The sequence below is a fragment of the Pimephales promelas genome, chromosome 22 (assembly GCF_988280905.1).
Source record: "Pimephales promelas chromosome 22, fPimPro1.hap1.1, whole genome shotgun sequence".
NCBI lineage: Eukaryota > Metazoa > Chordata > Actinopteri > Cypriniformes > Leuciscidae > Pimephales > Pimephales promelas.
In genome coordinates this window covers 11,184,384-11,202,434 of record NC_142790.1, presented here as the reverse complement: position 1 = coordinate 11,202,434, position 18,051 = coordinate 11,184,384, and the positions used below count along the sequence as shown (strand labels likewise).

General features: G+C 35.5%; 1 protein-coding gene across 2 annotated transcripts; it reads right to left on the bottom strand.

The window, feature by feature from the left end:
* Positions 1-1,467: 1,467 nt before the first annotated feature.
* Positions 1,468-15,967, bottom strand: slc35b3 (solute carrier family 35 member B3). 2 transcript variants are annotated; one of them, XM_039666581.2, is made up of 11 exons: positions 15,467-15,967; positions 13,631-13,675; positions 10,283-10,510; positions 10,079-10,200; positions 8,264-8,418; positions 5,274-5,381; positions 5,069-5,166; positions 4,887-4,979; positions 2,378-2,489; positions 2,210-2,279; positions 1,468-2,105 (listed from the first exon to the last, which is right to left on the bottom strand). In XM_039666581.2, exons 3-11 carry the CDS (start codon positions 10,493-10,495, stop codon positions 1,955-1,957), a joined length of 1,122 nt encoding a protein of 373 aa, XP_039522515.1. In that variant the 5' UTR covers positions 10,496-10,510; positions 13,631-13,675; positions 15,467-15,967; the 3' UTR covers positions 1,468-1,954. The 2 variants fall into 2 exon arrangements, with proteins under 2 accessions (XP_039522515.1, XP_039522514.1); XM_039666580.2 differs by lacking the exon at positions 13,631-13,675.
* Positions 15,968-18,051: the final 2,084 nt, after the last annotated feature.

Below are 18,051 nucleotides of genomic sequence, written 5' to 3'. Positions count from 1 at the left end.
TTGCTTTTTCTGTCTGTATTGCACACACATCTATTATATTTAGGACAAAGAACATAGCAGTTAAGTTATATGACTACTTTAATATACCATTATGCTGCATTTGTTGGCACTTGACAGTCCATAGAAAGGGTTCACGCTTATAAACCTAAGTTTAGTGTCTTGTTACTTATATAGGTTGAAACATTTGCTCTGATAGCAAGATTAGCAAGTGGGTCCACCTAATATGACATTTATTATTCAAAATAAGCAACCCTCAAATTATTGGAAAATCCATTGTGTCTATGAAGAGTTCAGATGCAAAAGCCTCTAAGTGCCATTTGAAATTTTCTTCTAGAATGATCATTTTTATCAAGCTTGTATATTTAAGTTCAGTAATTTCATTAAAATTGCAATGAAGATTACCTATTAATTGTCATTTTAGTGAAATTACTGAACTTGAATATATAAGCTTGATAAAAATGATCATTCTAGAAGAAAATTTCAAATGGCACTTAGAGGCTTTTGCATCTGAACTCTTCATATACACAATAAAATATATAATAAATTGTGTATTTAAATGCATTTATAATATTTAAGAACTGCACCTAAAAATAAAGCAAGGCAATAAATAAATTCTAAACCAACCAACAAGAAAAAATACAGTTTTTGTGTGCAGGTTGAAAGTTGGCCTGCACAAACAGCAACAAAGTGCTAATGAAACCTCTCACACAGTTATAAGCTTCACCTGTAGGGAAGGCAGCTTGGGCATTCTGATTTTGTGTTCCACTGAAATATTCATAAAATATAAATATTTCAACATTGATAAGAATAATAAATGTTTCTTGAGCAGAAAATCAGCATATTAGAATGATTTCTGAAGGATTATGTGACACTGAAGACTGGAGTGTTCGGTGCTGAAAATAAAAAGCATTAGAAAAGTAATTAAAAAATGCATAAAACATAATACAAATAAACACTTCTGCTTAAAGCTTTGCAGCCTCTATTTTCATAATCAAAATACTGTGACATTTTAAGCATTTAAATATTTGTATGGTCAGTATTTTTATGATTTGTGCAGTCAAACAGCAGCTACTCCTTTGTGTATCTGCGCTAATGCTGTGTTTTATAACTGGCAGAGTCTCTGAGGGAGAGGGTGACAACAACTGCACAATAATCATTTCCCTGAGGCTTTGAAAGTGTCGCACACTTGGCACCCACAAACATGCACAAACCACACATGTGCTCTCACACACAGACACACACACGTGTGACGTTCTGCTCAACTAAATTAGGTCTAAAGCCAAGCCCTGTGCACAGTGTTTGTTTTCTTTCTGGTGCTATCTTATTCCAGGATTACTAATCAAACAGGCCCTGGGCGATCGCAGGGCCAAACATCTGAGAAAGTGCTTGGCAGCTTTTCAACTCTCCATGCTGGAGCCAATGGATAAGAGACGCCATTATTCATGAAAACACTTCAGACTGTCTGAATCAACTTCCCAGTTTGTTTTTAATGTAAAAACAGCCACCCTTTCAACAAACAAACGGTTAGCAAAAAACGGCAGCTGATAAGCTGATCCTTTTCCGAACATCAGCCTTTTAAACAGACAGAATCAATGACTTTTTTCCACCTGTTCACTCAGTGAGTCCTGACATATTAATGTCAACTGTTGCCATAATTTTACGGCACATGCAGGTGAAATGTTTTCATTTTAAATGTCACTGGCTCCATTAGGCCAACATTCACTTGGACATGATTTGGTTAAAAAAAAAAAAAGAGAGAGAAATGAATCTTCTACAAAAACGGTTTCCACCTTTGTCCAGTGCAAATCTTTGCTTTTTTGGCTCTTTAATGTCCCTTTGATTCAAACGGGTCCCCAAGCTCCATGCGTGCTGATTCGACTCCAAACCACCCCTGAGCATCAGCTGATGAAGGAGGTTGGAGAATCCCAACAATAAAACTTTTTAGTTAATTCTCCTACACGTCCTGAGACAGCAGGCGCACCTTCCTCCCGCTGAGCACTCGTTTTCTGAGCTCTTCAAAAGAGGGAAGCTTCATCTTGTCACTGTTTTTACTGTAAACATTTAGGAAGATGCCAAACACCACCAGAGAACCACCCCAGAGGTACCTGTGAAAGAACCAGTGTACGTCATTATCAAACAAATAGAAATACGTCATTGTTATTACAAGCAAGACAACATATATTAAACGTGACCAATCCGGTCCACTTACTGAAATGTGAAAGGTTTTGAAAAGAACATAAAGGACAATACAATAGTCATTGCTTTCCTTCCCGTGGTCACTGAAAAAAGAGAGAGAAAAAAACAGAGTTGGGGCATCAATTCACTAAATCTGAATGACCACCACAAAAACACGTACATATGAGAGCGCTTCACTGACCTGTGACAGCAACCAGTGCTCCAAACAACTTTATCAGAGCCAGGACGAATGAAATGCCAAAATATCCCGTCAGTGAAAAGAAGAATGCGTAACCGTATGTCGTCATTGGATGCTGAGTGAGTAAAACAGTTTTTTTTAAGGATAGAAGAAAAAATACAGTGTTTAGAAGGTTTAAGATCATGTAAAATTTCTTGCTCTTGCTCCATTGAAATGAAAGTCAACTGTGCTTATGTAAATATTATGGATAGATTTATCGGAGCTTTGTGGTTATGTTTTCTATTTGGATCAATTAACTGAACCAGTAAATATGAAAATGATGTCACTGTTTGGTGTGCACCATTTAGAAAAGAAATCGCAACCATGAGCTCATTAACATATGACCATCCACATTTAAATATCAACACTATGGCTGTAGTGCCATAGTCTGATATTAGACAAAACAAACACTGCAATATTTTCCTTTTCTGCAAAATATATTTTGAAAAAAAAAAAAAAAAAATGCAGGGATTTCGACTAGATGACCTGAATATCTCTAGTTGGTAGGGCTGGGGTAAACGATTATTAACTAAACGATTAGTTGGGCGATTATTTTATCGATTAGTCGACTAATCTAATGACTAATTGGACGACTAATATAAAGAATATTTTTTTCTGCTGCTCAAATAATTAAAAAAAACAACATCTCAAATAAATAGTAGCATACTGAATCAAGATACTATAAGCTGGCTAACGTTAGTCTAATGTTATGTATTTGAACACCATCATTATAACTCTACAACCGCCAAAACCGTGTTATTAAAATATTTTTTACAAACATTTTTTATCATAGAGAATGTTTAAATATTAATATCAGCTGAGGAGGGAAACGGAGTCGGAGGCGGAGTTCACCTACTGATCAGAGCTCGTGCTGACACGGAGTAAAGCCTTGTTTATACTCGACACGTCCGCACGAGCGCGAATGTGCACACGGCAAAAATGACCCGTTGGGTGTGCAAGACCAGGAAGACTGTGGCTGGCTGTGTGTACGCCTTTTTTTTGTCACAGCGCGCCCGGCGCCGCGTCCGGGAACAACTTCAAGCCGAATCTGCCCGAGCTTGTACGTCTCACCACACCTGCACCCAGTTTGCACATCTAAATTGCATTTTTTTTTCTTAAGGGTTTGTTTACTGTGTGTGATTCATTTAATGGATAACACATTCACTTCTAGTTGTCTTCGTCCTCTATTCTGCAATGTTTCGGTCTCCCACGTGTGTGTGGCAAGCTGTACCGCCAGGAACATGCAAAAAATAAATAAATAAAGAAGCGTCGACGCAATTTTCACGTCGAATCATCGACGTGCTGCTACAGCACTACTAGTTGGAAAGAATAAATTGTTCTAGAATGACTGGGGTGATTTTGTAAAGCAGTGCATCTGCATAGAAAGTAAAACTAATATTTTTTTATTAATTAAAGACATTGATTTTTAAATGATAATCTTTAATAAGAAGATTTTTTGTGGATTGTAGAAGATAAAAACAATATTTTACAATTGTAGTAATAATACTACTGTACTGTATAATAAAATAATTATGATATTAATAATCATTTTGTCAATCAATCAATCAATCAATATTGTATTGTTTTTTTCTTAATTTCTAATTTGCAGACATTTAACCATTACATTTAACACCATCTCAGAGATCCACTCGTTGAGGATCACGTTGACGTGATTGGTTACGAGGCAGTTTGTGACATCAGTAACGTCAAAAGTTTAGTTTTAAGGACAAAATATTCAGCAATGGTGTTGACTTATGTATTTGCACATGGTTTGTCTTAACGCATATTAAAAAACACCACATATACATATAAACTACATTAATAGCTTGATTTTCACCACAGGGGGATTCAAAACAACTGGTAAGATATAATTAACACGTACAGCAGCTTGCCCCGTCAGATGTGTTGAAAGATGGATACATGCGTTGTTTAATGGGTTTGATATGTGGGGTTTTCCTCCACGCATTACTTACATTTCACAGGCATATTCTCATCTGCAAATGTTAGAAAGTAATGCAAATATTTCCAATCTTCTGCAAAGCGAGCCACAGACTTCTGTGAATGAGCTGACTAAAATATACTTATTGCTAAAATATTTGTTGTTGAACAATAAATGTGCCTATTTAAGTTACTATAGTAATGTGGTAATCAAATGTAGGGATTTTTTTATTAATAAATAGACGTTTTTTTATGCAAATTGACCAAAAAACACAGATATATGATTTTTTTCTGGCCACATCACACAGCTCTAATGTGAATAACTACATATATGTGGTTATCTAATCCCAACAGACTACATTTACATATAGTAGTCTTATAGGTATATCATCAAAAATAGCCCATTTAATCTTTAATTCCAGTGCTTTCGGTGAAACAATTGAAATACTATAATAAATGGACATCTGGGAAATTATAAAATGCTATTTTTCAATTCAAAATGAATGTCTATTTTTATATTTGTGTTAAAACCCACCTGAGAGCAGAAGGAAACAGCAGGTCCAATCCCCCCAACAGACAGCAGACCCAACAGAATATACACAAAACCAATAGAATAGGAATATAAGACCTGCAACACATGGACAACAATGAATAATAAACCTGGACACAAGACAGACAAACCACATAATGATGGTCATCATTTTAAACAGGATGTACCATCTCGGAGTTGGTCCCGTTATGGAGTTTCATTGCTTTTTCCTGCACATTTCCAATAGCGGCATCCGCACAGAGGGCCATAGATATGAGAAGTACACCTAGAAACAACAAAATATATAATTTAAAATAATTATTATCAGGCAAGATTTTGGAACAAAGCCCGTTTCTCATAAATCAACCGACTGAAGCAGAAGCAGTCCTGTACCTGTTACATTGAAGTTCGGGGCAACCTTACTATCTGCCAGCGTGAACCAGACCAGACCAAGACTCATGCACAGAGCAGCAGACACATCCGCAACATTGTAGCGTTTCCCTAAAAACATACAAAATCAACAAGCTCTATCAAACCAAGAATCTCTGACACAGATCAACTCAAACGTCATAAAAGCCGCATAAAGAGGCATCTGATCTTCGGCTAAGCTGAGGGCCTTATCTTCTGTGTCCTTTGAGTTATGGCTGCAGGTTTGACATCTTTAGCTGCAGGTTGGCTTTACAAAGATCTTTGAACGAGTTTAGCGGAAAACTGATTTCTCCAATAGAGAGAATGAGTTTTTTTCTCTTTCTGCTGGACTCTTCAACTCATCACAAGCAAGCATGTGAGAAGAATGAGTTTGAGGTTGGACATGTGGAAATGCAAAGAGCAAGAAAAAAAGCTAGCAGGAAAGGCCAAAGAGTGTTCTCAAACAGGTAGTTGCCGTGGGGGTGAAGGTGGTGCAGCAGGTTGCCATGCATCACTTTGATTCGGTCCGGCTTTGATGGGTCGGCATCTCGCGCGCATCCTCAACCAACGTCCTGCTGATCTTACGCAGCAGCCTCGGGGGACGCAAGGTCCATGACGCCAGAGAAAGAAACAAAATCAAAATATCCCCATAAAAAGAGAAGGGAGAACTGTTCGGCTGGTTTCATTCTTTCTTGTTCAGGATTTCAAAACTTCAGAAGAACTCCACAACAACTGTGGCCAATGAAAGAAGCAGCACAAAGAACTTGTTCACGAAAAAAAAAAGAAAAAAAAAACCCTGAGAAACAAAACATTAAACTGATATTTCACACACACAGTGTGTTGTTCAAAATCCATTTGAATTCTTTCTTCAATGAAACACAAAAGATGATGCAGCTTATTGTTCTATAGAGTTCATAATGACCACAACTTTTAAACTTGGGGGAAAAAAGACAAGGAAAAACCTGTCTGTACACCTTTTGTGCAATATTTTAGAAGATATATTGTGAGTCATATAATAACTTTATGTGATGAATAGAAATGTAATGTTGAAAACAGATGTGTTGCTTAATTTTTTTTTTTTTTTTTTTTGTGAGAACTAGGGGTGTAATGATACAATTCACAATATTAGACTCACAATACGATATTATCGGGATACTTTAAGCCAAAATAAAGATGAGGGTTATATTAGTATTATAAGGCTACTTCTAAAGACATAATAACAAGGTAACAATGTACTATTGATTAAAATGCTACATTTTGTATGGACTTGGCATATGGACTTGCATGCACAGTGCAATGGTGACAAAAGAATAACTTATGATTCTGAGCCTGAAAATACAGATTTATGTTGGACACATATGCTTGCACTCTATGAAGGACTAAAAAATGACAAAAGGAAAAATAAATAAATAAAAAACTAAAAGTAGAAATAAATAAATAAATGCAGAAATATAGTGAAAATAAATACATTTTGGTGATATAAATGGCTATTTCTGTATTTTTACATGCATGTATGTATGTATCTATTTATTTCTACATGTATTTATTTCTGGATTTCCACATTTATTTCCCTGGGCCTTTATGCCAATTGAGTGGGGTGTGCCAACATCAGTCTGAAGCAGGATTGGTTAGCTGGGGGCCGCATTGCTAATCAGACAGAAGCAAACGATCCATCTATCCATCTCTGGACGCAGACTACCTATGAATGCTACGACTAGTGTGTAATACAATCTAGGATAATGAGCTATGGTAATGAGTCGGGCGGTGCTTAACTGTGGATCGTCCGTTTTCAACATGGTGGTCGGGTCACAAACTTTCCCATTTTAAACCATTAGCAATTGCTTGAATAAAAGTCTCCATCCAGGCTACATAAAACTGAAAACAGCTTCTATTAACTCAGCATTAAAGAGTAGGCTTCCTTGTGCCAGTGAAATCAAGGCAGTATTTGATCACATCGCTCGAACCAATCCTGCTTGAGACTGATGTTGGCACCCCCCACCCAATTAGCATACAGGCGCAGGGAAAAATAAATGTGGAAATACATAAATAAATAAATAAATAAATGTAGAAATGTGGAAATACATAAATAAATGTAAAAAAAAAAAATATATATATATATATATATATATATATACTGTATATATATGCATAAATAAATAAATAAATGTAAAAATACAGCAATAGCCATTTATATTATCAAAATGTATTTATTTTCACTATATTTCTGCATTTATTTATTTATTTATTTATTTATTTTTCCTTTTGTAATTTTTAGTCCTTCAAAAAACTCTTTCACTGACTACAAATAAATAATGTAGGCCCTTTTTTTACTGGTAAAATCGGACATTTGGCATTATCAGGAATCACAAATATTCCCCCATTGCATTATTGTACATTGTATTCCCCATTAAATATAGTAGTTTAATGTAATACTGCAACTGAAACTCTGTAAACTTTCACTTTTCTAACATAGTACTTCTAATACTGGCATTCGTTGGATCTCTTTTACATAGACAAAGTGTGTCAAAATGACTATTCCTAAACTTCATAAAATTTGAATTCTCTCTTCATTTAATCACACTCATGTCGTTTCCGTGTCACACACACGTACATTTAAACATCCATGTTTACTACAATATGCATGCTGTTGTAACTCTGTTCATGCTTCTTCAGAAGACTTGGATGTGGATTAGACCGCTCGATTGATTATTTGTACGATGCCTTTGTGACCTTTTTCGGATTTTTTAAGTTTTAGAGGAATGGATTTTAAATGGATAGACAGAAATCACTCAGGTTCCATAAAAGTATCTTCATTCGTGTTTGGAAAATGAACAAAAATCTTATAGTTTTGAAACTACTTAGTACATGATGGCAGAATTTACATTTTTGAGTGAATAATAATATATAAATACAGTAAGCTTAGTGTTGGATTAAATCAATGTATAATTTAAATATAAATCTAGCATCTAATGTACCTTGTATAAAAACTCCTCCGATCATGACAGGAATGAGCTTGCAGCACTTAAAGATGACTTGTGTCGGATAGTTCAAGTATCCTAAAGAAGTGTTGGATAGGCCCATGGTCCCAACTGTTAAAAATGCGATGATCATGTAAGTTTTGAATGGTATCCTGAAAAAAAAAGAAAAGAAAGAAGCAGCATTCCATTATTAAACCCATTCTGTTATTTGTATTTTTCCTGTTTCATGAACACTGTGAAGCATGTTTTCTTAAGGCTGGTTCACACAAACCCATGGAAACAACCGTCATATTCACACTGTGTCCCTAAAAATCAACAAACTAACTAGTGTAATAACTGGCCTTTTAATAGCAGGCCACGGCCATAAAACAGGTTTAACACAATGATCCAAAAAAAAATTCTTGAAAGTAAGTTTCTGTTGGCATTGCTTTGAGGAAATGTGAAGCAGGTTACAGGTGTACTAGGTTATTAGGGCTACTAGACAAAATACTATTCAAGAAACCACAGAACAATTATATGGTAAAAGTTTGTTTGGGAATTTAGTTCTAACTACAGCTGTAAAAAGATTATGTACAAATATATGCGTTTATAAATAATAATTTACGTAAATAACAAAACTTTACTAGACACATAAGAATGTACAGCTAAATGTGACATTGGTTATGGTTTATGTGAATACTGTTGTAATTTAATGTAAAATAAAAGCTGGTATAATATTTTTAATGTGCTGTAACTTGCAGTTTAGGCCTGGCTTTCAATTACACTGTGATTTCTGATGATTTTTTTTTTTTTATCCAATGATTCTGAATAGACAACCAAACAAAATATTGTGTAATTTACTAGAGTTTCAAACTAAATTGCTGCAGTGTATTTAATTAATTTGAACAAATGATTCAAGGGCTTTCATTTTCAGTTTCATTACTGGATGAATCTGCGTTTTTGAACGAATTTCTTGAATGAATGATTCAATGATATATATATGCAAGAAAGAGGCCGCACTATGCATAAACAGTTTTTTATTTTGCACAGTTTATTTTATTTTTGTGCAAAATAAACTGTTTATGCATAGTGCAGCCTCTTTCTTGCATATATATATATATATATATATATATATATATATATATATATATTCCACTTATCAGGCCATCACTCTCAAATTTTTTTAAGTGCAATCATTGAGTGAAGCCTGCTCCTACATCCATTCATTGAATGATTCAATGACGCATCAAATTTTAACAGACACTTATCTTGTCATTCATACAATCTTTATTTGAAGCATCAGGTTACTTTCAAAAGGTGATTGGTGACTTACTCTACTTTAACTGCTACTACAGACACCAGTGTTTTATAAACTTGAATCCCAGTATGAATTATTGTTTAACTGTTCTCTCTGAGTCATCAATGCAGGATGGTCATTTAGGAATACGATTGTGTGGATGTTTAAAATCGAGATCGCAATCTTTTAACGATTAATCGTGCAGCTCTATTTGAAATAAAAAAAAAAAAAAAACACTTAATAGATGTATCAGTTACTGCAGCCGGGTAAGAAAACACTTTCGTAACAGTACACATTTATTATAAACTGAGGGTTTTCTTAACTTCTGTGGTTTCTTGGCCTTTATTCAACATACTTTGCAAAAATTTGCAATTAAAGAAACATGTACAACATCAAATATTTAAAACACTGCATTTATGTTGTTCATTTTGAGAGTGTGAAAATATATGTATGATGATGTTAGGTGCAATTAATCACAAAAGTGTGAATTTTTTAAATCAATCGACAGGTCTAGTTAACATGTACACAAAAATTACCTCCTCCTTTTATCCTGAGTGAGCTGCAACTCCACCAAGCCAAATAAGGAATAAAATCCAAACTGCACTAAAGTCAGATACCAGCCAAATGGCTTAAATCCCTCCACTGAGAATATCAGTTCCTGAAAGCACAGAGACTCACAAGAATCAGCAATGGCACAAATATACAAAGGCACAAATCAAAGATCACTGGTCGACTGTCACCTGCAGGTAGCCGTAGATGAGGTAAAAGAGGAAGACGCCGGCCACACAGATGAAGAACTGTGTTGGTGTGTTGAAGCTAGTCAGGTTGATGCCCAGCACTCTGAGCTCCTCCACTGATTTAATATGAGGTGACATGACCTCTGTGGACGAGGGCACAGATATGGAGATATGCTTCCGCGAGCTGTAATTCACAAGGCCAAATTTGCCACTCATGTCGTCTGCAGGCTCCTGAAAATCAAAACAATTTATCAACAATCTGAAATTACATATCTTACCTTTACGGTCTAAAGATCAATATCCAATATCAATATTGTTAAGTCTGACTTTTGGGGTCACAGTTGCCAGGTCCAAATGCTCCTTAAGATCCCAAAAGCAAATAACAAATGATTCTAATATAGACTCACGCAATACTGCAGTACTGTCGGCAAAAAATGAACCCTAAACTTTGTCTCCATAGTTTGCCAGGCAGACAGTGATTATTATTTTTTTTAATGATTTGTTAAAGTATTGTTGTCCGGGACAGCAGGAGCTGGGAAACTGTAGTGTACGCCATTTAAGTAGATCAATTTAAAGGCTTATACTCCACTGTTTTTTCATATTAAACGATGTTATTCCCTTAACCAAGACGAGTTGATGCATACCTCTCTCGTCTCAGTGCGTGCACTTAATCGCAGAGAAACGACCAAACACCTCCACGTTTTCCCTATTTAAATACAGTTACACGAGTAGTGTAACTCGACAAAGAATAGTGACACAAAATAAAATATCACCCTCTCCGGAATGATGATATTCAAAGTCTTTTTAGGCAAGTCGTGCCACTCGGCCGCCATCTTGGCAACGGGCAGAGACTCAGAACTGCACTTTCACTGGTCACCGGGACATAAAAACTTCTTGTAAATACAAACAGTAATAAAATATGATAAAAATCGCTGAAAAAGTTTGATGACTTTGCCCCAAAATAAGGTTTACATTTAGTCATTTAGCAGACGCTCTTATCCAAAGTGACTTGCATCTGAGGACTAAATCAAACAAGTCATTGGGAAGAGGCAATAAAAACACAAGAAGTGCTCAAAATACAAAGTTCAAACATTGCTCATAGTATAAACCAGACAAGTAAGGATTCAATTTTTTCTTTTTTTTAAAATATATATATATATATATATATTATATTAAGTGCTCACTGCCTTTTTCTGCACAGCTTATACTTTTACTGTGCATGCGCAAGGGTTCTCTCGCTCTCTGTCGTGCGCGCGGTACTGCTTGCTCGCTCCAGATTCCGGGAGATTTGAACTAATTTTCATCAGGGAGCCGCTATCAATCTGCGGGAGACTCCCGGTACTTCCGTGAGACTTGGGATGTCTGATATTTACACAACTTAACACACATCAAATCTGCCGCCTTTTCAAACAGTAACATATTTTACGCTGTCGCAAACCTTAACTGTGCTCATGCGTCAATGGAACCAGACGATAGGCTTAAATGTTTCCCGGCTTGACTGTTAAAAGCATGCGATTAGCTTTCCAGCGGAAGAGGGCATGTGCATTCAACCACCATCTTTAGTGTTACAGGTTTTCCCTATATAGTTGTATTAAGGATTGAGGAAGTTGCATGTCTTTATATAAACAGTCTCTGTGATATTACTGCGCCGAGTCCATAGACATATATGCACCAAATCGAAGTGCTCCCAAGCACTTGCTGTGGTATTCCGCCATACAATATAGTTATCCATTTTACACGCTTAGAAAAGTGCAACGTTTTATTTTGTGTCACCATTCTTGATCGAGTTACACTAGACGAGAGAGGTACGCACCAACTCGTCTTAGTTAAGGGAATAACATTGTTTAATATGAAAAAACAGTGGAGTAACCCTTTAAGTATGATGTCGCTGCAAGTGGGACGTTTAAAAAAAGTAAAAATAGGCCATTTGAATAATACATACACACACACATATATATATATATATATATATATATATATATATATATTTGCACATATAAATAATTTATAAAATACTACAAAATACCATGGAAAAGAATAAAATAAAAATAATAGAGTACTGAAGTGATGACGTCACTTTGTAGGACAACTCGGAAGCTAGCGGCGCATGGGTTCCCTCGATCGAAAAGCTATGCATTTTACCCATAGACTTTTGGAAAATCGCAAAAAATAAGATCTGTGTTTAACAAAGAGTTGTGACCCTTGCACGTTTTTTCTATCGAGATAATCTTTACAAGTTAATACAAAATTGATAAATTTTGAAGCCTATGTAAAGTTTAAAAAAAAACACAAGCAGGTTATAACTGTGTGTTCTATGTCATAGATCAAACGTGAAAATATTTAGAGGCTTTGTTAACCACAGACCTTATTTCAGGCGATTTAGCAAAACAATTTACCATTCAAAAATCCCATAGGCTTTAGAGCGAGGGAACCGGGAGTGCTAAAATGCTAACTCACTTCCGCGTTTTGGCCTACAGAGTGACATCGTAACTTCAGCACTCTATAGTCTTTAATAAAGTCTTTTTTTTTTAATTTTTATTTTATGGTGACTTTAAATGTGTACTATAAATGAATAGTACTCATAAACGGGGGCACTCTAACCAGAAACTGAGAAGAGGCTTGAACCCGGAAAACATTTGTTACATCGCTACCAAAATGATGTCACCCGTAGGTTTCTAAAGAGCATTTTTTTAAGCCCGGCCATCACCCTCTTGGTAGCACGTCACTCCCGGATAAACAAAAATGGGCAAAAAGGCGGGATTATCTGAGGTGACGTCCTTAATTATGCAGAACTTTAAAACTTAATATAATTTAAACAGAAGAGTTATGACAAAATTTACCCCCCTTACAGTTGTCATGAAGGGCAAAATTAGCTACAGTACATACACCAAAACCACTTTTTGAACCAGGCTGTAAACACATTTTTTTTTTTTCTGCTGTAAAGTTGGGCATTTTAATATGCATGGTCTATGTGATTGACTCTCTTTTGCAGTCTGTCTCTAGCAGCCAGTTGATGAATTACAGTTTAAATCACTTCCGTGTTGGAATCAAGGGAGTGACGGTAGGGTTGCCGCTTGGTCACTACTTAAAAAGCTGACAGTTACAAAAAGATATTTTGTTGTTTAGTTTATTTCTCTATCTCTCTCTCTAACAATGATGGTTGTCAGCAAGTTATCACAGTATCAATGCAGTAACAGTAAGTTTAAGGTAGTACAGTAACTATGGTAGTATTATGGCGGAAAGTATAATAAAAACAGTATTTAAGTTTCGCCATAAGAGTTCTTTTTTTTTTAAACAATAACAAAGGTGTGGCTTAATAGACCATGAATGAGCGTGGAATCACAGTAGTACCTCATTGCAGTACACGAGATCCAGGGGGCGGAGTTGAATCCAGATCTAAGGGGTGGAGATGGGTAGGATTAGGGGTGGGATTAGGGATCAGGGGGCGGAGATGGGTAGGTTTAGGTATATGTAATGTTGTTTTCACCTCCACAGCCAACAGAAAATAATCCGAAAAGAGTCAAATCATGTTCATCGATAAGCTAATGTATTAAAGTTGTATTGAAGTTACTGGTCACTTTATTTGCCAAATTAAAATTGTGAGGTAAATCAAGAAAATGTGAGATTCAAACAATAAGACTAACTGAATTACGGTGTATAACAATGATTCTAGGGCTGTCAAACGATTAATCGCGATTATGATTAATCGCATCCAAAATAAAAGTTTGTGTTTAAATAATATATGTGGGTGCACTGTGTATAATTATTTTGTATATACATATAAATACACACACATGGGTATTTAAGAAAAAAAAAACAATAAAAAAAAAGAGAATTAAGAAATAGAATTAATAAATATTTCATTTATATACTGTATATAGATTTTAGGGCTGTCAAACGATTAATGATGAGTAATCACATCCAAAATAAAAGTTTTTTGTATATACATATAAATGCACACACATGCATGTATATTTAAGAAAAAAAATATTTATATATAAATTATTTGAATAGGGACAGATACAAAAAAACATAGATTATTACATAAAGAACAATCCGATGCCTGTATCATAGTGTTTATAGCCAAGGCTAATTCGAAACACCAGTACACCATTTATATTTATATATATTATAAATTATATATAAATCTATACAGTATGAGTATATACATGAAAATATTTCTTAAATATATACAAGCATGTGTGTGTATTTATATATATAAAATAATTATACACAGTGCACCTACATATCTCATGTAAACACAAACTTATATTTTGGATGTTATTAATCGTGATTAATTGTTTGACAGCCCTATATATCATTTATATTATATCTAAAAATATTATTTTTTTCTTAAATAGACATGCATGTGTGTGTGTATTTATATATATATATATATATATACAAAATAATTATACACAGTGCACCCACATATATTATGTAAACACAAACTTATATTTTGGATGTTATTAATCGTGATTAATCGTTTGACAGCCCTATATATAATTTATATTATATATAAATATAAATATTTTATATAGAAATATTTTTTTTTCTTAAATATACATGCATGTGTGTAAATGTATATATATATATATATATATATATATATATATATATATATATATATATATATATATATATATATACAAAATAATTATACACAGTGCACCCACATATATTATGTAAACACAAACTTTTATTTGGGATGCGATTAATCGCGATTAATCGTTTGACAGCCCTAAATGATTCATTCTTGTGATAAATCGTCTAATAAATGCATAATATATTAATGACATTAAAACCAGAAACCGGTTGCACGGATATGATGTCATTGACAAGTAATGTAATGACAGGTCCTTGCACTGGTTAAAACTGCGAATTACTCCGGATGTAAACATTATTGGAACCATTTGGGATAATGCACAGAAGTCTACAAAATATATAACAGTGATTTTTGGATAATTCAATCCAAAAATCTTACATATCTATACTCTTACATATAGCTATAATTTTGTATGGTTCGGTGTCTTGCAGTGAAAAAACACTTTTCATATTAACTTTTCGTATTTTATGCACAAAACAAAAGCAAAGCTACCATGGTACTGGTCATTTATCATATATGTGCATTCCCAGCATACATGCAATTTAATAATGAATTATGAGAAAAAGATGACAGAATCTTACCCGACAGACCCAGAGATGATCAAAGTGATTGGTTTAATCACAATCACATTGATCAGATGAGAGTGTGAGTTTTTGACAGCTAGAACTGTTTCCCACTGAACTCACATGATCTCACCCAGCTCACAGCCCGATAAACAACGTTTCTCGCCACTGACACGCATGACAAGCTAAATCTGAGACTTCAATTGGCAGAATGAGTGTGAGATCAGTGATTTAAGACAAAATCGCTCGCTCATATGGGATATGGAAGAGATAAAGAGTGTTAGCGGCTAGGCTAACACCGACTGCTTAACTCCACTTCCGGGTTTAAAGTCAGTTTTAACCGCTAGTCCTAGGACAATACAGACATCTTCTCATTCGTCCAGACGAACGGAATACAAAACAAGACTTTTATCCGTAAAGACATATGTCAAAGTGCACATTATACGATGTTTCTGGAGGGTTTTATGTGTTGTTCTGTCTCCCAGCAGCAGCCAACAGCTTCCGGTTACCTTTGACCTCATCACACACGTCACTGCACACACACGTGTCAGTCAACGCACTGCACTGACAGATAGCATTCAACTTAAATGTCAGAGAACATTATAATGAATAAATAACGAATGAAACACATGTGATATTTGTAATGAATCAGTTTTATTTTGTGATGAATATAGCCTAATTTATTTAAATTTGCTTTTTTTTATTATATTGGAGTGGACTATTTTCCACATGTTGTTCAACTGTTTAAAACTTCGGTTTTAAAATGTGTATGAGCATAAAATTGAAGTAGCTTGAATTTTAGGATAATGACATCTAGACTCTACAGGACAAGTGATTTGGAGAATGTATGAATGGACATTTACTAGCTAAAGCTAACATTCAACTACAGCATAGGCTACAAGTCCTGTGTTATAAAGATGCAATTTGATGACATGTATTGGTCATAAAATCTCTCGTACATTTTGGCACAAATCTCTCTACACAGCTAGATGTAGCCTACTTTCCCATCACCTGTGAAGCACATACTTTTAATGCATAGGCTACTAAATGCAAATCAGGATGTGAGACAAGTAAATCCATAATATCTGAAAACTTTTCTGAATGATTCTAGCAGACCTCCGAACAAAGGACAAAAAAAGTTTAACCGTGTAGCTTAAATAAAGCACATGAGCAAATAATAATTTCATACCTGCTTTATTTCTTGTGTTGGTTTCATTGGTGATATATATAAAACATGTGTGTTCTGCTAAAGTTTTCCTGTATGTAGGCTGAGCCTGTTTGTCCAGTTTGACAGGACAGTACTTTTGCCGTATTTGCATCCTTGTTTTGCATGTATTTGAACGAACGTCATGCAAAAATGAAATGATTTTGATCAGACCTTCAGATATTTCACCGAAAAGCTCAAGAAGCATCCTTCCTTATCCACAACACATGTGGCCGAGCCACAGCCACGGACGGTCCATCTCTGGTGAGGGGTTTTGATCCTATCTACCCCTCCCCCTAGCTTGGCTGGCCTGCCTCTGTTCCGCCCATTCATTTCCTCTGCTTCCCCTATAGATGACAGAGGCCTTTCCATCCACCGCGAGAGGTTAATTCACTCACGGATGGCATTATTTCTTTCCAGCCCCTTCCACAATATAAAAATTCAGAGTGGACAGGCCCATCTCTCATCCGTCTGAGATTTGATTGGAATGCTATTGCCTCCTGTCCCGAGGAGCCCCTGCACTGGCTTGGCTGCACTTTATGACACTAAATAGCCAGGCTACAATTTTTCCATCTATTCAAAAAATTCTCTTAATAACTCATTCTTCTGGACGAGAGCCCTCACTCTCCGCTCACTGCTGAGGACGGGCTCGTCCCATTTACGTCCACAGGTCACAGGGAACAGAGACCTGGAAATGTCCAGAATTCAACGGGTTAATTAATCTCCAAATTTACTGCCCTCTCTCTGCCGCCCACTCGCCGAATCATTGTCCCGTGGAGAGACCCATGCAATATTTACTGCCCGCTAATAGTATTCAGCAATGCACAGAACCATCCACATGCATGCGGCTGTTTTACCACCCGTCTAACTTTACAAGTGATCTCATTTATCAACAATGACGGATTTGTGTAATGACTTTTACTTTTTGCAGCCCTTCACACCAGATCCTTCTAAATAATAAAATGGCTATTTATTGATTATTCAGAAAGGTACATACTCCCATAATGGTCTCAGACCAGATCAAATAACCAATAATAAATAAAACATTGCATGCGGAAGGAAATGCGGTGGCCTTTTCAAAGACTGAAATCTGGATCCAATGAGGTCTGCAGCTCAGCAAATCAGTAGATCTTCTGGGAAACCTGAATGGTTGAGTGATTCTGTGCATGGATCTGATTAGAATTCCGATGACCTAACGACTGTTGGGATCATGGATGAGTCTGCAACAAATGTGAAGAGTAGGACATGTATTATTAAGGATAACACCAATGTTTTGAAGGTATCTGGGTCACCCAAAATCAAAGTCAAGGTAAAAAGACTTGTTTAGCACTTATAGCACAATACTTATTACACTTATTAGCACAATACTCATTGTTTCAAAGCAACTTTACAGAAAATC